Here is a 27,615-nt window from a genome sequence, read left to right as displayed (position 1 = left end):
GGGGAAAAAAAAAAAAAAAGTATAAATGCTTTGTCGGTGGCTATTTTTCAACTTCTGTTAAGCACTGGCCAAAATACTGCCTGCATAAAGAGTTGTATTCTACCGTGCAATACCATCTCCGGACCCCACGTCAGAGCTGGAAAGGTGCTCTGTGCTGACACGGGTAAGGAGCACGTACTGCCAGATATGCTCAGTAAATGCCGCAAAGGAGCAGCTTGTCACACAGAAAAGGCTGAAGTGCCGTCGAAGAGCAAGCTGACGATCTAGCTCAAAGCACTCTTAGCGCCGGTGGTTAGTTACCCGTGACAGGGGTAGGTCACGTTGCGCTTCAGCCGCTGCAGCCAGCTCGGCGGCCCCGGACACCCGCCGGCCGCGCTGCTGCCACCCGGGGCCGAGGCGGCCCGCCGGCGGCCAGGGTTGAGGGGCGGGGGGCGAGCCTAGGGGTGCGGGGGACAACGCACAAAGCAGGGACAAGTCCCAGGCGGGCTAGACAAGGGGCACAGAGTGACCTAGCTTTGGTCACTGAGCGCAACAGTTTGCCTGAGGGCGCCGGATCCCCCGCGGCCTCCGACGGCCGCCCCTGCCCCCGGGCGGCCCGGCCGGTCCCCGGGCTCCTCGCCCGGCTCTCCCCACCTGTGAGGGATTTCGCCCCGCGCCCTGGTGGCTGGAATGGGGAAGGGCCGAGCCCCGGCAGCCGCCGGGACGCTTTGCTGGGGCAGAGGAAAATTCCAGCCGAGAGGAGTGGCCCTGCCCCCACTGGCTGCCGACAGCCCGCGGCCGAGCGGGGTCCCCGCACCGACCGGGCGTCGGGCCGCCGCTGGAGGGGGAGCCGGGTGTGTGGAGGCGGGCAGGCAGCGAGAGGGCGGGAGGAGCTGGGACGGGAACAGGGAGTCTCTGTTTCTCCACGGGTGACGGAGCGGGGAAGGTTCCGCCTTTCAAGTTTCTCGCGCGAAGTTTTTTTTTCGCTTTTGCTTTCCTTTAGGTTTGTTTTTTTTTTTTTTTTTTTTCCTCCCTCTCCGCCCAAGGTGTGGTTCAGCGAGCGGCCGCCCCGGCGGAGGCAGCCCAGCGGAGCCGCCGCCCCGCGAAGGCGCCCCACGGCCGTGCCGTAAACAGCGGGGAATGCCTGGGCTCGGGGGCAAGGCGGCGCTGGGGGCGGCAGAACGGAGCCATCCTCCCCAGCCCGCCCCGAGCAGGTGAGGCGGGCGGCCGAGGCGCTGCGCGGGCGGATCCCAGCGGCTGCGCCCGCCCTGCCCCCGAGAGCCGACCGACCTGCGCCCACTCAGCCGCCGGCATGGACGGCCCCACTCAGCAGGCGGCTGCCCCACCGCCCTCAGGGTAAGCACTGCTCACCGCTCGGGTGGGAGGCCCGGGCGCACCCCCCCCTAGCTCCAGAGGGGCAGCCGACGGGGAGCCGCGGTCATGCCGGGCCGTGGGTGAGGCCGGGTGGGGTGAAGTGAGGTGCGAGGGGGCGGCGAGGACGGTGCCGTGCGCGTCCGGCTGCGAGGTGCGGCGTTTGGGAGGCCACGAGGGCCGAGAGGCGGTTCCCCAGCGGCGGGGGGCGAGCGCGTATGCCCCTTCCCCTGGCTTCGGCGGCGGAGGGAGCGAGGCGGAAGCTCCGCGCGGCTTCGGAGCGCCTCGGCCGAGCCGAGCCGGGAACAGGGAGGCGGAGGCAGATGGAGCAGCACGACCGTTAAGCGGCCGCCGGCGCGGCGGGAACAGGCGGGCAGAGCGCCGTCTGCCTCGCCTCGACGGTGTCTCGGCTGGTTGCCCTGGCTGAAAACGGGCTCGCTGGCGGGACAGGGCTGCGGATCAAGTCCGGCGGTGCCCGGCTGGGGAACAGCGTGCCTGTGCGGGCTGCAGCGCCAGCCCTCGCTGCGGGCATTTCCGCAGGGGCGAGCCGTGACCCGCCTGCCGGCGCGGCCGTCCGGGTGCCTCTGCCGGGCTGCGGAGTTGCCGGAGAACGGTGCCTGCTGGGGAGCACTTCGTTGTCGAGATCGGCTCCTTGAGGAAATCTCTGACGCTAAACGTACCGTTCTGGCCGTCGGCGGAGTGTGCGTGCGTCCGCGTTCCGTTCGCTGCGCAAGCGGCGGGAGCGGTACGGGAGAGCCGGGCGCTTCTCAGTGCCTTGGAAACCGCCCGCTTCGGGACAGAAAAAAACCCCAAGCGAACAGCATCTGTTGGGAAAAGGAAAAGGGTTTTGTTTGTTTGTGGTTTTGTTTAAATGTTAGGCTCCTCTGACGAATTGCTTGTAATCTGTCAGAAAATATATCTTTAAAGAAAGTAAATATAAGTAAAACTACCCCAGTTACAGACCGGGGGGGGGGGGGGGGAAGGCTTCGTGCTGAGTTGAGTAGTCGGGTCTGTTCGAATAAAATTAATTCACTCAATAACTTCAGTAGGAGCTTGAGGCATTCAAACTACTGACCAGACTGCTGGAGTTATCTGTAAATAGAAGGGACAAAATACACGGTGAGTGTACATTTTTTTAACGCCAAGACTTTTCTTGAAGCTTCCTATATGTAAAAATGGATTAATTAGATTTCTGACCAAGTGAATACAGGTTAAACAGGTGCAGTTGTTAGTAACTTACTGTAGTATTTGCAGTAGCAATCAGATCAGTTTGAAGTCATGGCTTGTAGTGACTATGGAAGACTCTTATAGGAAGTGTATTTATTCACTTAGGGCCTTGTGGCAATTCTACGTTTAGGTAGGGCCACTGAGAAATGAAGTTCATGTTGTTAATCAATGTGGAAGGTATAATTAATGCATTTTAAGACTTTGGGTATGTAAGCACAGTTGGAACGACTAAGTATAGGATAATAGAGCATGATACCAGGTTTGGACGTGACTAGAACAGTATGTCTTGAAGCTCCTCAGTTTTACTTGGGGGCAGGAACATGAAAACAAGCAAAAACGCACAATTAAAATTTCGGTTATTCTGACAGTTTCTCTAGGCCTGTTGCCTGGCTGCTGTTACCTAAGTCAGGAAAAGTCTGTTCCCTTAATATGACTTCAAGCATCTGTCAGCATTCACATCTCAGTTTTGAAAAACATGTAGCTAATAGCAGTGCTCATTTGCGTTAGCCCTGCAGATACATTTTCAGGCCTTTTATCAGCTGTTCCCATATAATTTGGTACTTAAGAAATCAGTTTGCCATTCCTTTCTTGCTATAACAAAAGGTCTCTATTGGCAGTCTTAATTATTTCCTTAAGATGTTCATGTTTGCTCATTTGAGGAAGAAAATCTGGGTATACCAGCAAAACCAGCACATCACAGTTTACTGAAAATGATCCACAGATATGTTTTTGAATAGCAAGCAGTACTGTGGTGCTCTCTGAGATGACAGGAAAAATTGTGCAATCTGGGAAGAATTTCAGTTGAAATACACTTAAAGAAAATTGCTATTATCAAATTATGTGATACTGCATTGTATCTCTTAACCTGTCTAGCCAGGTGGAGAGCATTGTTAATCTGCAGCTGAAAAATCTGCAGCTGAGAACTGTTTACCAAGGAATGTGTTCTTAAATCACTGTTTGAAGTTGTGTGCTGTAATTACTGATAACTCTTCACAGTTTAGAAAGTCTATTTATGCTAACTGCCATGAAGGCTAGAGATATTAAAGGTCTTTTGTGAGTTTTCAAGCATTATGCTTGGAACTTATATGTAACTTAATTATCAATGGCTCTTCCATAAATGTAGAGCTTTGTAATCAGTTCTATGGGGACAGACTTCGGGAAAGGATCCTGTAATTATATCCTGGAAGACAATTTTTTTCCATGCAGGATTATGCTTTCCTGTTGAAAAATTGTTTGTTAAAACCAGTTGTGGATAAAAATGTTTGCTTGAATTTGAGGAACAATATGCCAGTGTTATTCTCGCTTTACAACCAGTAAAGATTTTAAAAAACATAGCCTCTGCTGGAATTTTTTTTTAATATGGTGAATAGAAGGTGTGTCCAGTAACTGCCTGGAATTTTTTGGAATATGGTGAATAGGAGGTGTGCCCAGTAACTGGCTGGACATGACACATAATTTCTTCTGGTAGCAGAAGAAACTTGGGTGGACCTACTTTTAAGGCATTTTTATAGTTCATCTGTCTGAGCAGCATTCATGACAGTGTGCTCCTGTTCATCACAGAGCTGAATTGGCTTTATGTATTGGCTGTGTTCTGGGATGATAGGAAAATGTGTGTTTTAATACTTAAAAAAAAAAAAAGTGGCTGTGGTTGGTATCCTACCGCTTGAACACAGTTTTCCTGCTGTTGCTGGCTAGCAATCCTGTACCCTAGAGTAAATCAATTTTCACATTACTGACTAGATGTCACAGGTTGACACAGGCTTTTACCGTGAAGAACTGTATTGTAAGTTAATGTGCTGCTAAAATATGGGAGCAAATGCAGATTTTGGTAAATGGAAGATTGATTTCCTTCAAAATATTAGAATTCACATTGAGGTCCACCTTTAATTAAATTCTAATCAGTTTCTGATAGTTTTATGTTATTTCACTTGTTCCCTTAAATCATATCTAAAGCTATATGCTTACTATCAAAGTAACAACTTCTGACCTGCTTTACTTAAGCAAAACTCCTTCGTTTTGTCTTTTTCTGTTTGTGTGTTTAATGAAAACGTGCTTAGGAGGTACAGCTGCTCTCTCTAGGGGCTGAAGATAGAGATGGTTGTATTGGGGGAAGGGGGGGCGGTGTGTGCAGAGCCAAACTAAAATTTGGTTAGCTTACTGCCAGAATCACTCCTCATGTGTCTTCGTGCTCCCATTCACTGGTTGCTTGGACTCGTGAATGTATTTGAAAAGTTTAGTAAGAAGAAGAGGAAAGAAGTCTTTTTTTTTCCCATCGTTAGAGCTCTCTCAGGAAGTGAGAGATGTTTTCGGAAAGTAAGAAATTTAGCTTTTCTCTTGCGTATGTAACCGTTGAGCTTTTATCAAATCATTTCAATCAGATTACGGATCTCTGGAGACATCAGCTGTGGCTGTGTTGAGAAGTGTCTGGCATCAAGCTTAGAATACTGATTTGAGTTCTCTTCCTGTCTTTCACATTGGTGGTTGAGTCAGTTCACAACATAGCCACAGGTTTGTTCAAGTATAAATGAAAGTCTTCCCTGTTGTGGAGTGTGGGATGGGACACAAAGTGTAGCAATAGCTTCAAACCAAGCATTCTGTTGCCAAGGCACAGCAGCAGACTGGGGTGGAGGTGTCTGAATTTGATCAATTTGGTGAAATTTAGGTCAGGGCCGAAATTACATTTTTATCTTGCAATGAATTAGGTGTTGCTGTTCCTCTGTATACTACATTATTGTATACACATATTTATGAATAAATGCAAGGCCTTTTGTGATTGTGCTACTAAATGGTAGCACTGTCTAGGGTCAGAAGTTGGGCTGGCATGAGTCTAACAAGTAATCCAATCTTAGATGTGCTTTATTTCTTAGAGTGAGGACTTCAAGATAAGTAGTTAACTCATTTTTTTCTCACCCCCATGACCCTGATGAAAATCAACTAATTGAGAAATAACAAAATGGAAAGAACTTTGAGAATTTGTGACCACAGAGTTTGCTGGGTGTTTGAAGCAGGGAGTTAGCTACTTTGTGGGTAGATACCCATCAGGACCCACTTGAATGCAAATCATTCCAGGGTGTAATTTGCCAGCTGTGTTCTGAACATACAGGTAATACTGCTTGAGGTGATTATGGTGTTCTTTTTAAGGTATCTGCCTTGACGAAGGTGACATCAAATAGTTCCATGACACAGTGGTGCCATGAACTGCATGTTGTATGTAAAAGCTGGTTTGATTACCCAAACTTTGTCAAGTCTGAAGTCACAGCTGGGTGCCTATGGAGTGGTCAGTGGTAATGTTCACTGTTGGAGTGTGTTGCTGTGGGAATGAGATCAAGGAAACGGGGCTGAGGAATGTGGATACTAGGGTGAAAAAATGTGTGGGAGGGTAATACAAATAGAGAAATCAGCAGTTATTTCATAGTTTTGTCCAAGTATGATGGTATCCTGTGAAAAGGAAAAGCGAGAGCTGGCTAGTGAGCTATCAAAAGCATGTGAGGGGAAAAAATGCTTGGGACTGGAAGGTGGATTTCAGTGTTATCTTAGGATAGGTTCTTTTCTTTCTATTGTTACTGGATTATTTCTCTGTATGTGTGAACTTTAAAGGAGATTATGGTGTTTATGTAAACCTGAAGATCACTGTGTTGAGTAGGTGCATCTGTGTTGGGTGGAAGAAGAAAAGAGCCCCCTGCAGGGGACCAAAAGCTTCACTTCCAGAGGAGAGTGAAGATCTTTACAGAATTCATGTCGTCTGACAGATAAATGAATTTACTAGGAATATTTTAAAGTCACAAATAAATGGTTTCTCCTGTAATTCGACAACATCTAAATAGGTCTCCCTTCATGAAGTCCACTACTGCTTCTGACTTTCTTGACTGTAGCTTGGAAGGTGGTTTCTAAGCATGCAAGTTTTTCTAGCTTGACTTGCTGTTGTTTCTAGCTGCCACTGTTGTAGTTTTATGCGTGATGGGGAGCAGCAGATGCCAAATTATCCAGCCAGCCATTGCAGTTGTAACAGTGTTAGCCTGCTCAACTAATTTTTTTTTTTTTTTTCCTAGAAATTAACAAGTCAGTATGATGAGTTACTCTGTTAATGTGGTGGATACAAGGAACACTGGGTGTTCTCTTTTATGGCTGCTTGCAAGTTAAAACAGATCTGATTGTGAGCTTGCTTTCTTTTCACCTGGCTCTCCCCTGCTTCCCCAACAGCTGCCCTGCTGCTCTGACTTATGTTCATGTAGCTCCCTGCTGTTTAAGAAAGAGTTGCTCTTTACTGCAAGTATTTGCTGTCAATATGTACTGCTCTAAAACTCAAAGTTGACGTCAGGGCATTAGAGGATGACAAGAAGCCGAGATGTTGGCCCCTAGACTCCTGTAGAGTTCTGCGGCCATGCCCAGCATTAGCACAATGAAGAGGAAACTCTGACTGTGCAGTATGTGACAATGGAGAGTTCAAGGGGGAAAACCACCCCTGCTGTTTTGAGCTGTAATAAGCAATTGAAAACTTGAGGTTTCACCTGAATTCTCTCCTAAGGTAAGGTCCCACAGTTAAAAATGCAACTCTTTGTATGAAAGTAAACTTAAGCATTTACTAACTGGAGTTCCAGTAGATGTGTTCTGACTTAAAATCTGCATGATGATGGACTAGTGGGTAAAAGTGCTGGTTTTTCATAGTTAAGAACCATTTTTTATGCATCAGAAGTGGAATGCCATGGGAAGCTTTACAGAATTGAGAGTTCCTGGATTTGTTTTTTATTTGCTAGGAGGTTGTGCAGTTCAGAAGGGGCAGGTATGATTATATGTGTTTTTTGCTGGTAAATGATCAAAGTGCTGTAGGTGGTTAAAGGATGGATCCCTAACATATCTATGAAATGCCTCCCTGGGGAGCTTGCATGTGTGTTGGCTGTGCTGCAAGACTAGGGTTGTCAGGATTGCTATTTTCAGTTAAAGAAAATAAAGCACATGAATATTTTTAGCTAGGCATAAGCTTTCTTCTGTGAGAAAACATTGGTTTTGTTGGAAGCTGTAGTTCTACAGAGGTTTTCATTGAAGAAATAGCTCCCAAGCTGTACTTCCTTAGCTGGACTTAAAAATCCTTTCTGCACATTTCTTTGAATTTTATTTCTGTTCTGGAAATATAACTACTTGGTTTGGAAAGCATAGATCAACCTTATTTAAAAACAGTCAAAACAAACAAACCTCTTCTCCTCTCCAAACAATGCAAACAATTGCTTTATGCTAAAGAAATGTTGTGAGCTTGAATTTTTCTCAAATACCAGCAATGATAGAGTTTTTGTTCTATGCCCTATATCTCTCCTAAAAAGTGATACTGTCTTAATTAAAAAACCCACACCACTCTATCTCAAGAACTTGGTATTAGAAACGTGGGTATTTTTCTTCAAAATCAATTCCTTTTTCAATTTCATATTCCTGAATATTGATTTATTGTTTTAAAAATCTTATTCTTTTCAAAGGCCTTGATTTCCTGTTGGAATTAATTTTCCTTTTTGGTATTTTACCTAGCTTTCATATCAGGCTTTCAGATGCATTTTCTGCCAAAGACAAAGGCTCTGTACATGGGTGTTGAGCAGGTAAATGTTTTGCTATGGGAAAAGCATAAGCATCTCTTTCAGTTGTCCCTATAATACAAGTATACTATTGACAAAGTTGCTTGGAGGGACTGCTTTTTCTATTCTGTTTGCAAAATACATCAGTATTTTGTTCTATGTTGCATCCAATTTGACTTTTTTATTATAGTTTTTGGGTGTTTGGGGGGTTTTTTGGTTGTGTTTTTTTTTTTTTTAACTCTCCAGTTTCACATGCTGGGAGCTTTGCTGAGTAGAGTGGGTTAAATAAGAATGTTCAAGGATATGGGACTGTCAGTAGGGTAGCAGTGGAAGCTTTGTGTTACTATTGCCCAGATGCTTTTTTTATGTATAGCTATCAAGGTAGTTAGAAGGGTATAGGGAAGAATACAGTGCATCAAGTTTGGGGTTTTGTCATTTACTACTTTACTATGTGTTTAAGTATCATTGTATTGCTCTTGACTTTCGTAAAAGCTAGTACAGTCCTGTACTGTCAAACTAGACTGACAAAACAACTGGACATAATACTGCAGGTAGAAGATAGTCTACTGAGGTAGCTGTTGTTTAACTGTCATTGTGACAGTGATGTTGAAAGCAATTTTTTACTTGGGAGGAAGAATGTTTTGTCTCTGGATCTAGTAAAGAAAATATAGGAGCCAAAATGTCTGTTAGTAACAAAGTTGAGAAAACAAATGTTTATAACTTGTCATGCTGGGTTGTAACCCCTTCAGGCAGAAATTAAGTACATCTTTCTTCACTAGTAGCTGTGGACTTAAGCCTTTTGTTCTTTTCATTAAAAATGTATGTTGTGCAGAATTCAATATGTAACCATCCTGGCGTTGAGAGCGTAGAAACTACTTGGGTGGATGGATGGATGGTGGTTTTTAGTTCTTTAATTTGCAAGAGAAACAAGGCATTAGTTGATGACGATTGTGTAGTAGGTGGAATTTCCAGAGGTGGGATATTTGATGATTGTCAGGAGTTTGTGTAAAATCAGAAATTCAAGCCGTGACAAAAATCTGGGCTTTGACAATTTTTTTTTTTTTTTTTTTTTTTTAATTCAGAAACTTTAATTCCTCAAAAGACAGGCACTGCTATGTGTTGAAACTTGTCCTTAAGTTCCCAGACTTTCATTTCTTAAGAGTTACTGCTTTCTCCATCTCCAAGAAGTCTCCAGACATAAACTTTTCTGTATCCTCTGCTGGAGTCTGATTCATGGTCTCTCACTTCCCTTTGCTTGCAATTTTCATCTTCTCCTTCCACCCACACTACAAAGCAGCCTCACTAATTCCATCCTTGGCTCCTTGAGCTATTTTTATTTTTACCTCATTCCATTTGTAAAGTACTCACTACTCGGAGAAAGTCCTGTTTTGCTGAATCTTAAACTTCAGTGTGCTGCAGCTGCTTTTCTAAAAGCCTTTCTCATAGATCATGCTTAGGAACTTTGAAGAATTGTAACAATTCCAAAGGCACCTTCCAAAGACTGTGGTTTTTAACATTTGAAAGCTGGAGTGGTCTTTCCCATCTGCTTTTAGTGGTGGCAGATGCTCTTGAAGACAACGCTTGGGATTTTGGGTGGTTTTGTGTGGGTTTTGCTTTTTTTTTTTTTCCTTTCTTTATGGGGGGAGGAGATTCCTTTGCAATGTATGTCCCAGTCCTTAAACTCTTTCATAAACTCCTCCTTTCAGCTTTGTGGATTCTGGGGGTTTTTTGTGTTCTTTTAAATTTTGAGATTTAAAAAGAACCTGGCCCTTCAGCTTGGTCTTTTCATCTGTTTGTTTTTTTTTTGTTTGTTTTATCCTATACCATTCTGCCTGTATCTGATTTCTTTTCCCCTGACTTCACCCTGAAACTATAGATTCTTCTACTTATAGATGTGGCTTTGGGTTTAAATATTATGTATCGCACTTAACGTAGGTTAATGCATGTTGTTCACTTGTACTTATGTGGGTTGGAGACTATGTTCACTACGGTGTTTAAGGGGGGAGGGGCAACCCAGGCTCTTTCATATGGCACTTCAAAGAGGAGTCATTGGCTATCTTTGCAGTTGCTGTTCTTGTCTGCTTACTTATCTATGGTTGAGTACTGCATTAGAAGACATCGCAGGACTTGGAGCTGAGATCTTAGGGCAGCAGTGATAGCTAGAGACATGAAATAGGATTTATTTTATTGTTTTTCTTCTTTCAACTGAGTCGGAGTTTACTTGTGACTTTGTTGGGCCAGTAACAGTAGTTTTCTTAATGTATTACATACTGTCCTTCCTCAGAATTGGATATATTTAATTTGATGTTTAGATGACAGGTTATTAGGACATTTGTTGTAGAAATGAACTGGTGGATCTGGGTCAGCTGTCTCTTTATTCCTTCAAGTTCTTAATGCTTCTCTTTTGTTTCTTGTTGGTTGGTTGGGTTTTCTGCGGCGTGGGGAGAGGGGTCTGTTTTTCTTCCAAGTGTTACGTACGGGAATGAGAGGATTTTGAAATCTAGGTAACTTTTGGGGTTCTTTTTGTTCTTCTGCAGCGTAGGGCTCATATTCCCCCCCGTACCCAGCAGATATTGTTGAGATAGTCTCAACGCACCAGGCAATGCTTGTTCACTTCTATAGAAAAGCAAGGTGAAAATCTAGAAGGTATGGAAAACCAAAGCATTGTATAAGCACGCCTTCAGAGCTGATTGTTGGTAGTGAGGGTGATAGGACAGAATCTGAAACATCTTATGTCAGAAAAGTAATAAGGTTCTGACATCATCGTCTGAACTGTTGGGATCTCTGTCTTATTTCTAAGCATATTTCTTTGGCTGTTCTCATATTCCACTGCCTAAACATTCTTAGAAGTTACAAATACACTGCTGTAATGCCTCGTTATCTGTAAATCTCGAATAAAGGAGGAGGGAAATGCAATGAATTGTAAATGTTAAATGAAACCTTAAAAATATACAATGATTTATTTTAGAAACAAAATGCAATTTGGTGCTATGGTAGTTTTAGAAATACTGAAATAAATCAATTTTATTTTTTCTTTCTGATGGTGTTCTTTAAGATGCAACGTATAGGCTTCTGGCCTTTTTTTTTTTTTGTGGGTGTTTTTTTTTTCCTTCCTGCTTTTACTTACCAAAAAATTTTCCTAGGTTTTGTAGCTTCAATATGTAAAGCCTGCCAGCTAATGCGTTTACAGGATTTAAAAAAAAATTTCTTTTTTAAAGACTACTTGCCAGCACTTAATCCAGAGTAAGTTTTTATGGTAGAATTGAGAGTGTTTGGAAATAATGACACATAGCATAAATGCTGGAATTTCATCCTATACCATGCCAAGCAGTATTTTATATGTGTAGATGGAGGTTTTAAAATACTTTATAACCTAACTGTGTGGTCTCATGGGAAGATCTCTATGGTGTCAGTCAAAGCTCTGCCCCTCTGCAGAAGAGACAGATGTCCTGCATGCCGTCTCCCCTAGAGACAACAACTGGATTTTCCTTTACATTTCCTGAATGAAATCTGTCTATATTCCCCACAAGCTGATGCTGCCTCTTCCTGTTCATGGTGCAGAGATTTGTAGTAGGAAATTAAATGCCCAGTGAATTGTTTATTTTGTAAACAAATGTTTGTCAGAGCCACTTGGAAGAACTTTAGCAAATTAAGGTGTAAATACCCTTGCAAAATCCTACCCTGATTAAATGAGAAGTGTGCAGTTCATTTGCCAACAGCATACTCTTCAAAAGGAAAATGGTTGAATATGTAAAGTGTTCTTCTGTTACGTGTAAACAAAAGCTTCAAGATTAGAAGTAATCATTTTATGAGGTTTTAACTTTAATTTAAAAATAAAATTAAAAAAAAGAGATCTGGAAAACTGTCTACAGTTGTTGGCCTTTCCCATATCCTGTCACATCACATTTCACATCTCGGTCATATACTGAAAGTAAGGGTTTCCTTGAGTCAGTTTGTGGTATCATGTGAATAAATGCTCAATGTGGTAGAAAGGTCTGCAGTCTGTTTGTAAAAGCAGCGTGTGATACTTTATCAAAGATAGGAAGGGGTAGCAAAACATGGCATAGCATTTCGACAGCATGTGTTGAAATTGTAAAATGACTTCAGTCGTTAAGCTCAACCCATTAAAAAACTTTTGGCTTCTGACAGTAAAATGAGATCCATCAGAATACATGAATCACATCCTCAAACTGATGTAGCTGTACCAGTGTTATGTACCATTGTGTTTATCTGTGGCTTTGATTAACAAATATTTTCAGTTAAATGTTAAGTGGCAGTGAGAAAGAAGTGATTTCGTGACTCTTTATGAGAAAGACTGATTCATTCAGAGAGATGTGGCACTGGATATGGAGATAGACTTCCCCACCCACCCCTTGTTCTTAGTTTGGTTTTTATAGTAGTCAAATAATTAACTGAGGTTACATACCTATCTCCCTTTGTTATGGACAATCTAGGTGGAAGGAAGTTTCAATGTCTTGTTCTGAACTAAGTAGGTTTGCTGCTGCTGTTGAGCTGATGGAGTAATTTTGTTGTAACTTCTTTATGTCCTTTTCTTCAGTTAGAAGTTGTCAGTGATGAGTTGTTTGTAATCACAAAAGTCTGAGGTAACCTTTTTAAGGTTAGGCAAGGCCTTTGTTGCTTTAGGCCCTCTTCCCTTACCCATATTCACCTTAGGATATTCTTTTAGGTTGGGAATGTTTTTGAAGTTTCAGCTTTGAATTTCTGGATGCAAAGAGACCCTTTCTGCTTTAAGCTAGCAGCACTATGATGGTGACTTTATATCCATGTAATAAAAATTCCACATACTCTGGTGGTTGTTGTTTTATGTGTGTCAAAAGAACAACCGTGTGGCCATTAGCCACAACTTGAATCTCTTCTTCTATATGAAGCCAGTGTTCTTTCCATGGATTTCCTCCTTTGGGCAGCATTTGAAACCCAACCCTTACTTACTGGGAGAGAGAAAATGTGGCACTTGGGAGAGGTTGATGGGGTTTAGATTATTGGCACTTAAGAGTTTTACTCGGTAGAGTGAGGGTGAACTTTGCAATTTCACAGAGTTTGCAGCTGAATTTTAGCATGCTCTTGTTTGTGTCTTGTTCTACTTCTGTCATCTGTGTAGATAGCTGCCCATGAACTTTTTTTTCCCGGATTGTTCGACTGCTGTGTTTTTCGGGATGTTAACTTTAGCTTTATAACAGTGAAGCACTGATCTACTGCAATTAAGCTTGGGGAAATGAGGACAAATTTTTGAGACATTTTAGCAAATGAACTATCTGCAGCTTGTGCCTGAGCTAGCTCCTACCGCTAAGGACAAGAGTAGAACCTCTGGTCTATGTGATGTTCTGATCTACACACCTTGTCACTGAAGCTTCTATGGCTGTAGTGTTGGTGGTAATTTGGCTATCCTGCAGCCCCACCGCCCAGCCCACCCCAGGCCTTTTTTGGCCAGTGTAGACAAATTCAAGGTTCTCTAGTGCTCTCGAATCAGGGTCATTGGTTTCTATTTAAGAAGTTTGCCCTATATTGGTGTTAGTAATTGCCTTTTTGTTTCCACTGACATTCTGCTGGTATGCTGCTTAGCACTCGCTTGAAGATAAATACCTTGGAGACATAACTAGCAAAACATTCCTCATTTTATAAGTTTTTTTGTGATTTAATGTATTCAATAAGCAACAATTTCTTCTAAAACAGTTTTGAACAAGTACAGTGGTTAACAGTTAAGCACTCTTGGTCTTTCTATTTCTAAAACGTGACAACATGTGAATGGCATGTTCATGATTTACTGCACGTTTACAGAATATGAGCGTGTAAATCATTTGAAATGTTATTTGGCTGGTTACTTTCATGGGTAAGAATGTGGAAAATACTGGATTTCTGACAGGATTCTGACTTGTGATAACACAGGATACAGAATTATTAAATACATAAAATAATCTGAGAGGCAGCTAATAAAAAAAATTTTATACATGTATTCTTTTAGGCATTCTACAGATAAGTCTCTGTTATATTCAGGGGAAACTTCTAAATCCAGGGAGAACTTGGAGAGATTGTTTCAGATCTCAGGAATTTGTGTGTGTGTGTGTTTTAAGGGCTTTATGAGATCTTGCAGCTTAGATCACTTGAGCAGTATTTCTGTCTTTGCCTCTGAAAGCCATAAAGTAAGAAAATCTTTGTCTGAATTTTCTTGGATATTTTCACATGACTTCCTGGGTGGGAGAAGTGTGTTATTTTTTTGAAGTAATATTTATGGACTTAAGTTGCATTGTTTCCTAGCACTTAGTGTATCTCTGTATACTCTGTAGATCAGTCAGGTGGGTACCATATAAGAATTTTCAGAAGGAAAGAACCAGGTAGATAAAATGCTGATAAATTGGAGAGTGCTGTTTCTTATAATGAGAAGGCACTCAGTTATAGGGACTCTGATAAATAAAGCCTGTAGACAAACTGCCCAGCTGTACTTAAAGATGAAAACAGGATGTTGCTTGTATTGCTGGAGGACTACTGTATAAATCAAAGGATATGCTATTATTGCTGTGTAAGGAAGCTGTACTCCCTTAGAGTGGTTCTGTATATAAAAGAATGGTAATTGCCATGCTTATCAAGGACTGGCAGTTCTCCTTTTCCAATTGTGACCTGGTGAATCCACCTCTAGTTCATGACTTAAAACAAAACGTTGCCAGTTATTTTAATCCACTATTCAATAGGACAAACAGAATGTGGTTATTTTTATCTCTTTATGGTTCCTTAGATTATACAAATAGAAAACCCCTTTCCTATATTCAAGCCAAAAGTGATTTACTGGGGGGGAATGTGGACTGTTTCCCCAGTGCCTGTTAAACCCTGCCAGTTCAAGTTGTGTCCACATAGTATTGTCATCCGGAAACGGCCAGGTGGCTTTCCTCCCCTTGCTGATGTCTGACCTTTCCTTCTCCTAACTGTTTGGTTGGGGTTTTTTTAAGAGTTCATTTATAGCCCCTTTAAATTTTTGTTTGATAGGCTAAGCTGGTTTTTGTTTATTCTCGTAAGGTCTTTTAAAGCACTTCTCTGACCCTGTTCCACTCAGTGTACTGTTCTACTGTCCCTCAGTGCCGACGAGAATGGTGTTGCCTTTAATTTTGTTTTTAAAATTAATTTAATAGTTTTTATGCTTCTAAGTGCTATATCCAAGTACACTTTTCTCTCTTTAGGAAGGAAGCATGTCAAATTACTTTTCTGCTTTTGGTTTCAACCAGTTTATTTTTCTCTTGAGGGAAATCATAGAATCTTAGAATTGTTTGGGTTGGAAGGGACCTTTGAAGAATATCTAGTCCAACCCACATGGTAGATCCATAGTCCACTGTAGGATGGCCTAGATTGTTATTTAAGAAGTATCAGCAAGTTTCTCTTCAGCAGAACTAGTGAATCTGGAAGGACAATAAGTATATGGATAAAGGTTAAATTGGTGTTCCTGTAATATTACATGTGTGTTTGTAGAAAACTTTTTGGGGTAAGTCCTCGAAACCAGAACTATTTTGGTAGAGTGATTTTAGCACAGCAGTTTACACTGGGTAGTAGAGAGTTGTCAGCCTCTTAGTATTTGTACTCAAGTGCACAGTTAGCTCCCTGCAGTAAGGCTCCTGACTGTGAATCAGATTTGAAAACCAGCCATGCTGCTGATGCCTACATGGTGGAGGAATAAAGAGTCTGATAAGAAAGTGAGAAGGAGGCAATGGTGAATCAGTTATGCAAAACTATAAGGGAAAGCAGATATGCTTCATTCTTGAAAGAAGCTTCACTCTTGAAGGGTTTACAGCATAAGCTTAATATTGTTTTGATACTGATTTTAGTTCATACTGAATTATAAATTTGTCTTTCAAATTTATAGTTTTCATGAAGTTTGATATTCAGAATGACTTTTCTATTATTTACCATAGCTTATTTACCTTTTTCTGAAGTTCTGCGAGGGATTGATGTTGCAAGAGCTGTTTAGGTCTGTGAGACAAGTATTTGTAATATGTATGGAAAAATATGTCTATAATATAACGTTCCAAAAGACATTTCAGTATTGTTGTTCAACCGGCAGCACATTTGGAAGAGCAACTTCTTTAAAGGTCTAAATAGTGCTGTTATTTTGGAACAGTACATGTTACTCATAAATTTTCACAGTTGAGAGAACTGGTTGTATAAGGTTAAACAAGCTACACTCCTGGTGTTTGAGCTGTTTTCTAAATCACACTTATGTTACCACATTATTTGTGTACACTAGAATCAGTCAAAAGTACAGGAAGTGAGGTGCTGTCAGGGGATACCTATCGGAGCACTTTCAATTATTTTTTTAACATAAATACTGATAAAATAACTTCTGGTTTAAAACTGGGATGTGACTGTATGCCAATATCAATTAATAACGGATGTATTTTTTTGAAGAAGTAACGCCTCGCTAGTCGGCTGCTTTCTGTCTGTACTAAACAGTTGTAGGAGTTAATCAGGAGTTGAAGTCTTTTTCTTGAAACACACTGAGTTCTGTAGTACAGACCAAGTTACATTGGATGTACTTGGGAGGATATCGTATTACATGTAGAGATATGTCATTTTTATGGAGCAGGAACCTTTTCTGGGGCCAGAAACTAATTTATTTGAAAACATGTTTATTGGTTACCAGATGTCTTAGCATCTGTAGCAGCGGTTCATCAGATAAGGGTAGGTAATTTAGGGTGGACCAGTGATTTTGGAAAATGTATATAACCTTTAAGTAGTCATGACCTATGATCATTAAGGATAAATTTTAAATTCTAGCTGTTTGTATAAACACATGGTGTTCTTTAACAGGCCAGCAGCATGGTTATCAAGAGACATGCTGTGGAATTACCCTGATGTGACCTTGTAAGTGGTGGATTTCAGATGCATTAATCATTATTTGAATGGGTCCAGTACTCTAAAGGCCTCTTAATTGTACTGCCAGTATTATTTTTCGTAAAACTTATAATGAAGGGGGATGTAATCTGGAGTTCTTGTCTGTTATGCATGCACACAGACAGTTCTCACTATGCAGGTTGTATTGTACCTTAAAATGATTGATTTGTTTGGGTTTTTAAACTTTTGAGCAAGTATCACAACTTTTCATCCACAAAGTAAATAGCTGTTGCTTTTGGTTAGTAACTTAAACCTTGGCAAGTGTTTAAATTCCTCAGCAGGGCACTGGTTTTGAAGAGCTACTTATGTTCCAGTCAGAAATCTTTTGAACAGATTGGTTTAGAACATGTGATTTTAATTTTTGTAATCCCCCCCCCCCCCCCCCCCCCCTTGTTTCTGTACTATATTATCTGCACTGATTTACTCCTTTCCTCCAGGAAACACATTTGCATTAAAGATCCAGTCTTCTATTTATTTAGTTCCTACTACTTATTGCTTCCGTGGGGTGTTCTTTGACCTTATAATTAAGAGAAAAATAACCGATATCCTGGGAATTAAGAAGAAATTAAGTACAAGGAGCTGATAAATTCTGATTAATTCTTTCATTAATCAAACTTCCATTTTGTCATGCAAAGATCCTCAGTAATGAAAATAAATTAAAAAAATAAAAGCCCCATAAGGAGCGTGTTCTTTATAGCACCTCTGATGCTTCATGGAAGGCTTTAAACTACAAGAGTCAGGGATACCACTGTTTCCTATCCTATTGTTAAACGTTGTCTTTTCATCAGAAAAAATTTAAGTGTATTTACAGGAAGGTATTCTAACCTAGCCTGAGCCAATATTTATTTATCTGATCTGCTTTGGCCAATTGCATTTTAGGTAGAATGTTTGAATTTTACCATTTCATAGTCCCAGCTGATATACCCCGACTTCTATTTTAAATTGGTCTGCTGGTATAAGATATCTTGCTGCAATTAGTGCAATACTGAAATAGTAATAAGTACAACAGATCACTCAGCTTGCTTTTAAGCTTAATCACATACAGCAAATCCAGTGAAATAAAAGTGGTGGTTCTGAGATCTGCTTTGTTTCTTTATATTGTATTATATTATTGTAATTTTGTTGGAAATAACACTGTCGAGAGATAAAACTGGCATATCAAAGAATTGAAAAGGTTAGTTGCAATGTTGTCTGTTTAATGTCACTTTAAGTGTATAGTGTTGGTAATTTGGTCTGATTTGAACCTAACAGTGTCACGTTCGAAGGCAGAGGATGCCAAGAAAGGAGGGAGTTGGTTTACATCCCTCTAGCTTCTGTAAGTGGGAGTTTCAGGTTGGAATTTGGCTGTAAAACGTTCAGACTTTTCAGAAAGAGCTACATGATAAAACAGGATGAGGTACCAAGGCCTGTAACTGGATCCTTTGGTAACTAATCTTTTATGTACCTCTTCCAAAATGTAGGAAAGGGTCTGCTCTGTCTTGGCAACCACCTTGTTTCAGTTTCTACTGACTTTGAGTTTTACAATGTACTTACATGTTTAAAAAAGCCAAAAAACTTCAGGCTAGTATCATATACAAGTTCTGCTGTACATCTTGAGGCTGTACTCTCCTGCTACTAATGCAGACTATTCTTAAATTCTGGTTAGAAGACCAGACATAACAATACCAAGCCTTAGTATTGGCGAATGTTGTGTTGTTGTGCAGATGAAATTAAGGTATCCATTCATCCATCCATATTTGTTTGTGGCATATAAGCAAGAATATCTTCTGCAGGTGAAAGGAACTACTTATAAATACTACTAGAATCACTCTTACTCATTTGGCTCGTTCTGTTGATTTACATATGCTTACACATGGTTGTATAGTCACAGTGTTTGAGTTTAAGCATTTTCCTTTGTTTTCTAGAGCTTAATCTTAAAAGTTCTGCGTATTTTCGGATGACAATGTAGTATATGTTGTCACTTTTGGTGGTTGGCAACAGTAGAAATAATCTGCCAAGCACTAAATTAATTCTGATTACACACTTCCCTTAACACAGCTTCTAAAGAAAGCTAAGTGTCTTGAATTCCAAGTGCACAAACCAGTATGCTCAATATACATATTCTTCTTCAGGAACCTGTGGTGACAGCTGTCACTGACCACAGCATGGAGCTTCACATAAGCTCAGGAAGAGCAGAAAGATTGTTCTTTCTAGTTTCAGTTTGTGTTCTCGCTCACTTCCAGCCCCCTCACATGAGAAGTGTGGAAGGCTGGTACTTACAGCCAGTGTTACCCAGCGGGAAGTTGCGGGTTTGCCCACTATGAGCGAGTGGGGACAATTTCCTTTCTTCATTTTCTTATTAAAAAAAGCCTAAAAGAACATGAACAGGAGTGGACAACCTGAAGGGGTGGCTTCACCCCTCCAATGAAGAAGGTGAGGACTTGGCAGTGTTAGATTTACAGTTGGACTCAATGATCTTGAGGGTCTTTTCCAACCTAAATTATTCTCCGATTCTATCTTTTCCTTCACCAGTCACTTAGCTGCATCACTTAGCATCAGTTGTGATAAAGTTATGGGGCCATGTAATTTGGGCTAAAAAAGACCAGTAAAAAGACAGATAAATGATAGCTTGATCTACCTGTAAAATTTGTCTTGCAATTTTCTCAGAAGCTTATGTCATTGTTATGATTCTTTGCTTTTGACAGCCACCTGGTATCCTTATTAGCCACCTTTGACCCCCAAAAGCTAATGGTATAGAATATTTTCAAAAGGCTGCTGGACCATACTTAAACTTAGGGTCTACAAAAATGTTTCACATAGTCTGCAATGTTACTGTGACAGCTGTATCCCCTGTTCAAACCTGTTGTTTCACATCAGCAGGTATGCAGAAAGTAGAATTATGAGACTAAAAATGATGGTGAGATTGAGAAACCGTGTGACTGCACACACAGAAATAGCACACTAGTGTGAGGTGTTTTATGAACCACTATTATTTAGCCATGTTAATTTTCTTTTTTTGTTTAGAAAACAGGTTCAGCCAGGTTGTTGGTGAGTGGTTGGAAGGTGTGGTCTTGTAATTCATACCATGATTAGCTGTGGGATCCAGTGAGGTTGTGTAGCCAATGACTGGTCCTTAGACACAGAAGATGGTGAAAGGTTGGTGGACCTTATGCTGAAGAGGAGGGAAGGCATCCAGAATCTGGCTTTACCTACTGTAATCCCTAAGTTGACAGGTGAATTCTGATATCTCCTAGCAGTAAGTCACAACATGTTTGGTCCTCTGTACATATCTGAAGTGACAAATAAAGCCATAGCCTATTTTTCTGATCCCTATCTATGAATCAATACTAGACCAACTTTGTCTAATAAACTTAATTTGTGCCTGTCCCAGTACTTTCAACACGAAACCACGTATGTATTATGATAGCTGCAGTTATGTGATTGTCTATGTTTTCCGTGCAGATTCACTCCCCAGTTCTACTGAAATTGTTAAAGCAGCCTTCGTGTATGCAGGCTACATTGTGTAGAAGTCCAGTAGTGGGAACACCTTTTTGATCCATTAGATAATCTTGATAGCTGTTGTTAATCTCTCTTTTAAGTAGATGATAAAATAATTTCCCCTAGAAAAATGCAGAACATTATTGTCTTAGTCCTATATCAGCAAGTGACAGAGACAAGGTTGTCAGTGTGATGGGGTTTCTGCAGCATAGTTTTTGGACTCCTGGGAGTGATCTAATAATAATAGTCACCAGTTTAAAGTTTTTAATTTGTCCAAATTTGTACTTGTTAGATACTCTTGTACTGTTCAGCGAAACAGGAGCTTTGCATATATTTTTAGCTTGCGCTGTCATGCATAACATACTAGCAATACAGATATTTTTCTTTTCTGGATTTTTTTTGATTGTGCAGTAATTTGTTGTTTGTTTAAAGGAGGACTTTTATGTTCTAAAAATAAATGACACACATACAGCTGTGTAGCGAAGTCACCCAGAAAAAATGAGTTCCCATGATCTATGTGTATGTGCAAGTGATGGGGACTAGAACTTGTTCTTTGTCCAATAGTTCAGTTGTGCAGGGCCTCAAGGGAACATGCGGCCATGCTCCTTGTACTGTTAACTTTCCATGGGAATGTAAGGATGTGTCTCACAGTACTGACTAGACATAGTTGTGTGGAGAGTTTTGCTTTGCTTTTTAAAATTTGCTTTTTTTATATCTAGATTCCTGTGGTTTGTATAGAAATCTGGGCTACATATTGATTGCATATTTTGAGGATGAGTGTAAAATTATGTGATACTGCAGTTGTTAAGAATTGGACATAAATCTTTTGCATTGCAGTGATGGAAGTTATGCAGCCATTTAATTTCTGTTCTTTCTGTTCTGAAACAAGTAATACTGTTCAAAGATATTTGAAAACTGAAGGGAACTATTTAGTTGTCTGCATAAATAATGAATCATGGAATGTATTGGGTTGGAAGGGACCTCTAAAGGTCATCTAGTTCAACCTCCCTACAATAAGCAAGGACATCTCTTAACTAGATAAGGTTGCTCAGAGCCCCATCAAGCCTGACCTTGAATGTCTCCAGGGATGGGGCTTCTACTGCCTCTCCAGGCAATCTGTTCCAGTGACCCACCATCCTCATATTAAAGTACTTTTTCCCAATGTCCAACCTAAATCTACCCTTTTCTAGCTTAAAACCATTACCCCTTGTCCTATTGCTACAAAACCTTGTGAACATATAGGTAAACTACAACAACAAATAGACATGAAATTCTCGGATACTCGAGATGTGAAAACATAGATTTGTTTGTTTGTTTGTTCTGTAGTGGGTGAGATGGGACTAAGATTGGCAGAATTCTTTCTTTGGTTTTTGATTTCTGGGAGTTAAAATGTTAGTGTTTGATTTTGTATGTTTTTTTTCTTGGCAATTGATGTGTGTAACCTCTCATCTAGAGTTGAAAAGTGCTGTAATGGCATATCATAGACAAAGTGCTGTTCGTTACTAATGACCAACTATGGAAGCTTAATGCGTTGGCTAGTTTTGAAATGATGATTAGCAATTTGATTATTAGCAATATGTTTAGCATTTTAATTGCATAGGGTTCCTACTGCCATCCAGAGGCATTATTCCAAACCTGTGCAAAATATGTATAAATTACCTATGAACGTTTCACTGCCTTAAGTAAGGAAATTAAAAGCAGAAGAAAACAGAACTCAAACAGAAGACATGCTAATTACTTCCTCCATCTATCTTATTATATGCAGCTTTCTCAGAGGCTGTACTTTTAAGGGTATGGTCTTGTAGAGTATAGTGCCTACTTCCCGGATTTGTCCAGTTCTGTTTAACTTTCTATTAATAACGGTATAGGTGGCAATAGAGGTGGACAGAAAACCTGTTTGAATTGCTATTAGATTGCATCCAGCGTGTCTGTTTTTAGCTTAAATAGTTTGTTTTATTTAGAATTAATGGAGCTCACTTCCATTAGTTGCATCAGCACATGACCTTGCTGTGTTACATGGAAACAGTATTATAGTTTACGTAATTGATGAACTGGGAAGTTGTTGTGTGTAGTGTAAGTATAGTTTCTCAGTGTCTATGAGCAAACACTTTAGCAGAAGCTCTTGCCCTCCAAACCCAAGCAGAGGAAATGATAATAGCTAAATCTTTTCAGTAATAAGTATTTTCATTTGTGTCTTATTGTTGGTTGGTGTTTGTTTTTTTGGGGGGGTGTGGTGTGTCTTAAATATTTTTCTACTAAATATATGATTTTTAGAAATCCTGACTCCAGGCACTACGGTTTTAGTACCAGGGTCAATTTGTTTCACCGGGTCAGTAACTTGTTACTTTAATATTTGTGAGGCACATGTTCTGAAACCATTTATTAAAATGTAGAGTGCTTTAGCATAAGAGTCAGCAAACCAGGTAAACAATCTGCTCAAAACAAATTTGTATAGCTTTGGAAATCAGTATTATTATATAATCATGTGCCTTATCCAATGTTAAAGTCATTGCTGCATTGGTGTATTTCTTTGCCGATATGTTAATGTCATGCTATCTAATAGGAAAATAATCTCCATATACAAACAGTTTAAAAAATACAAGGAGCAATCTTGTAGCAGAAAGAATGGTTTATAGTTACTTGACAGTTGAAACAATTACTAATCCACTGCTGAACTTCTGTCTGAGGAAATAAAACTTTCTATTTTCAGAATTCTTACCCTCTGGGATAAGCAGATGAATCAGTGTTCTAATTTATAATATGATGCAATTGAACTAAAATACAACTTTTTGCTTATTTTCATTTGTTACTAGAAACATCGACAAGGAAGATTGTTACTGCTCAGACTTTCAAGCTGAAAACTTAAAACTATCTAGGATTTAAGGTGACTAAAATGATCGTGCGTGGTCATATATTATCTGTTAGCTTAGAATCTACTGAAATATCAGGTTTATACCTTGAAGGAACCTTTTGTTTTATAAAGTGGAAAATAACTGTTGCAATCCTGGATGACCTCCAAATCTCCTTTGAAGATCAGTTTCTTCAGTAAATGAACAGGAATAGCTTTCTTGCAAATGTTTTGGCTTGTGACTCAAATGCCAGGGTTTTGAAATTTGGGGGAGAAGCAGCCAGAATAGCAGATTAAATAGACTGCTAAGTCTGGCTTTGAAATATTGCTGTACTAAGTCTTCTATTTTGGATGAAGTGATGTGTGATTCTTTTATACATAAGAAGGAAAATGTTTTGGAAGGATGTAATAGTGTTGAATGCAGTATTAAGACTTTTTCACAGCCTTTCATTCACTTTCTCGTGAATTAATACTGTCCTTCCTTTCAGAAGAAGAGAGAACTGTTTAGAGATTTTGTCATCTCAACATTGATAAAGTCAGTCATGGTATGGAAAAAATTCTTTAGCTTTTGTATGAAAATACACATGCTTTATTAAGATTTTTTCTGAAATTGTTTCAAAACTAACTGAAAAACCCAAAATATGTATCAATTCTTAGAGTATCTTTACAGTAGCATTGTGTTATGCTCTTAAATACCATTTAATAAATTTATAAAATACTCTGATATATCTGCACTAGAGAACCGCTTTTAAGAAACGATTTATATTCTAAGGATATTAGTTGGTGGACAATACAATGCTTGAAGAAAAACGAATGAACCAGTCTCCTGTTTTATACAGAAAAGATTAGATATGCTCTGATTTGCCTGGAAAAGAATAAGCCAAATAGTTTCAGAATATAGCCTACCTGCAGTGCCACCCTGTGGCGCTTTTTTTTCATGGCTTCTGAACTACCCAGTTTCTGTTCCCTCATCCACAGCAGGAAGCTTGCTTGTGAACTTCTAGTGTCTGTATTTCTGGCTGCAGACCTGGTCCAACCAGGATAGGACAGCACATTTCTTTGCCTAACTTCTGTGAGGCAGCATTATTTGTCCTTGCTGAAACCTTCTTAGATGGAGAACCAGAAAGAGGATTTCTGAGCAATACCGGTTCATTCACCTACTGCATCAAATTGCTAAGCAGTGTCTGGTTTGGTTATTGAAAAGGAAAGATCGTTTTGGAGCTGGAAAGCAAAAAAATGTGTCAATTCACAGCAATGACTTGAAGGAGCATATTAATTGGTCTCATCTGTTCCACCAATGCTACATAAGCATGTAGTTTATTTTAAGGTATTAATTTTTCTCGAAAGATGGTTTCATTTGCAATTAGATTGTATAGGCAGACACAGCATTTCTCATGGAGAAAGTTGATATTATTTTGTATTCAAGACATCTGCACTTTTGTTGACTTTAATTGAAGGATGTCAGTGAGACTGTTCTTAAAAGCAGCATTATGCTTTGAATGTTGTGCTTTGCCTTGTGCCATTTTAAAAGGTTGCTCAAATCTTGGTGAGGTAACTACCTGCGGGTTTATGACCGTGCTTTTCAGTATAGGAAGTAATACACTGTTGAGGATATTTCACACCAAGCCGGCATATAGGAAGGTGCTTTTCAGCACTTCACCTGCCTGGCCTGCCTCGGAGAGCAGAACCCGTTTTCTTCCTTATCACCAGCTTAGTTTTAGTAACATCCATGCATGGAAGGCAAGGTTTTACCTGTCTATTTTTAATTCCTGCCGTTCTGGCAGGGAACAGACCAGACTCTCTTGCCCCTACTGCCTAGGTGGCAGCACTGTCATCATCTCTCAATGCAGGCGTTTAAAATTGGGGCTTTGGATGTTGTAAGTTTTCATTGTAATGCATTGGATGTGCTTTCAGTGTCTTCTTGATACAAAAGTAGTTACTTATAATGAGATGAACTTTCCACGCTTGCGTTGCTCTGCTGTTGACCTGATCATGCTGCCTCGGTTTCCTCGCTTCCACAGCACGCACGCCGCCTGCCCCAGAGCTACTCGTGCTGTACGGAGGCAGGACGAGTGACTAAGGGGACAAATAGAGGCTGGTCTAGCAAAGCCTCGGCATGTGTTATTCAGACACCGCTGGGCTTCAGCGTCTTCATTGAGGGCTTTGTATTTTTCTGTAATAGAAATGTAACGTGAGAGCATGGTAAGTATCAAGCTGCATATTTAAAGTATACAGGCTTTCTCTGATAAGCAGGTGCTTTCATTCACATTTGTGTCCTAATTGCAGAAGTTATACTTGGCCTTTTCCAGAATGTGAATGTTTCTTTTTCCAAATTCACATATTGTGCTTGTAAGCTGTAAGCAGAGGTGTGTGAATGTGGGGTCTGAGTTCTTGCAGCAGTAGAAATATCTGATACTGCAGTCCGTACCTGTAAGTTGTACTGTTTCTTATGTTGGAGAAAGAGTTGGAAAGTCTTAAATAGTGAGAATTAAAAATGTAGAGTTTTCTTTTTGCAGTGTTGGCAGAAGGATTTCCATTCTTTGACAACTGTTGCATTTTAAAAATTATTTTCAATAATTATTTAATAATTATTTTTTCCTGTGTGTATCTAAGCAAAAGGATGAACAAAAGGCTTAAGAAGGAACAGTTAAAAGACTGTACTTTGTCTTTGTAAAACAGTTTTGAGGGGATTAATACTTGCAGTTAAATACACATTTTTGGAAGCCTGGATTTCCAGGTAGTAAGAACCAAAGGTAGAAGTGGATGTGAGGGAAAGTCACAGGGAAGTTTTTGATTACTTTTCTTTATTTAGGAAGCTTGTTTGCTCATTCTACCACACGTCAGGCTTCTGCAGTAGTGGGGATGTGTAAACTAAAGTGTCTGTGATTTTAAGACAGTTATTGCAGAATCTCATCAGGCTGCTATAAATTACAATGGAAGGAACAAGTTCATTGTACTTTAGCTCTTGGTTTTTGTTCAGTGGATGTTTTTCAGATGACTCAAATGTAAGGCGTAGACAATTCTGATTATTCTTTCCTAAAACAGAAAACAGAATATTGAAATGTACACATGCATATACATTCCTGTGTATCACAGGTCCTGGCTTGAGTCCTTCCTGTATTAGAATTTTGGCTAGCAAAATGTCTCACTTCATACCCTAGATCACAGAAAGACTGCAATTTTATTTTAAGAAAAAGCATTTAAAAACTTGTATATGATATGATTCAAATTCTGGTAAGACTTCAGTATTGTGAATAAAAGCCTCTTGGTGTCTGTGACTGCACAGTATTTCGTTGGGAAAGAAAATCTGTGCTCTCTGTTGTGAAAGTGAAATTTATGACTGTGCTGTATGCCTTCCATGTCTCTTTTAATAGGTACTTTTGTTTACATCTTTCTTTAAAATAAAGAAGTTGTCACATGAGCTCATCTATAACACTTTCTGTCTTCAGGAACCTTTATGAAAAGATGCTTTTTGGTTTTTACAAGCAGTCCACAATGGGAGGGGAAAACAAAACAAAACAAACCCAAACAAACCCGGTGTTGGTACATGCTGTTCCTTCGGTTCTGTGATATGCTGTGTCTAACTCGGACTATTTGACATGTGATAGAAAAAAAAATTGCTGGGAATATCCATCTACCATAACTGTTTGCCTTTCCGTTGAAGGCTTGCAAAGTTTATAGGGCTGAAGTAAAACACTGAATCTTAAAAACTTGGTGTATTGTGTGCTTAAGTTTAAAAGTAGATAGTACCAGGTAAGCAGACCAAATGTTCTGTGGCTGGTATATCACTACAATAATGTAATGCTTTTTAGCAACACATCAAGACAAGACGTGTAGAAACATTTATGAACTTACAATGACAGAAGAAGCCTCTTACTGCATGAGTAAGTATTTTCCTTTTTCTCCCTCTTCTTTTTTTCTTTTTTTTTTTTTCCTTTTTTTTTTTTGGTTGGCAGAACTTGGCTTTATTAAACTGTGCTGTTGGCATTTCATCTTTCCTCCTGCTTTCATTCATTTTTATCTTGGCAAGATTTTTCATTTGATAGAATTTCAGTATTTGTACTCCACACAAATAGAAGTGTTTGAATACTTACATCACCTCTTTTTTTAATCTTTTCTCAGTTGGTAGAAAATCAAGCTGACAGTCCTACTCTGTGAAGAGCGTATAAGAACTTGGGATGTTTTAACATAAAAAATTTTGTTAAGTATCTATTTTGTACTATTGCTCAGAGGAGCTAGTCTGCACAAGTGGTATAGCACTGT

General features: G+C 40.0%; 1 protein-coding gene across 1 annotated transcript in view; it reads left to right on the top strand.

Moving 5' to 3' along the window:
* COBLL1 (cordon-bleu WH2 repeat protein like 1) overlaps positions 1 to 27,615 on the top strand; it is a 100,728-nt gene that overhangs the window by 13,416 nt on the left and 59,697 nt on the right. Inside the window, exons 3-5 of the mRNA XM_086465959.1 lie at positions 333 to 939; positions 1,026 to 1,335; positions 1,455 to 2,095. Of these exons, the coding sequence (XP_086322085.1) occupies positions 333 to 939; positions 1,026 to 1,335; positions 1,455 to 2,095 (1,558 nt within the window). The remainder of the gene's footprint in view (positions 1 to 332; positions 940 to 1,025; positions 1,336 to 1,454; positions 2,096 to 27,615) is intronic.

The sequence above is a fragment of the Leptosomus discolor genome, chromosome 5, assembly GCF_034619465.1.
Source record: "Leptosomus discolor isolate bLepDis1 chromosome 5, bLepDis1.hap2, whole genome shotgun sequence".
NCBI classification, from domain to species: domain Eukaryota; kingdom Metazoa; phylum Chordata; class Aves; order Leptosomiformes; family Leptosomidae; genus Leptosomus; species Leptosomus discolor.
Note: the sequence above shows the minus strand (reverse complement) of the source record. Positions and strands in the feature narration are given on the sequence as shown.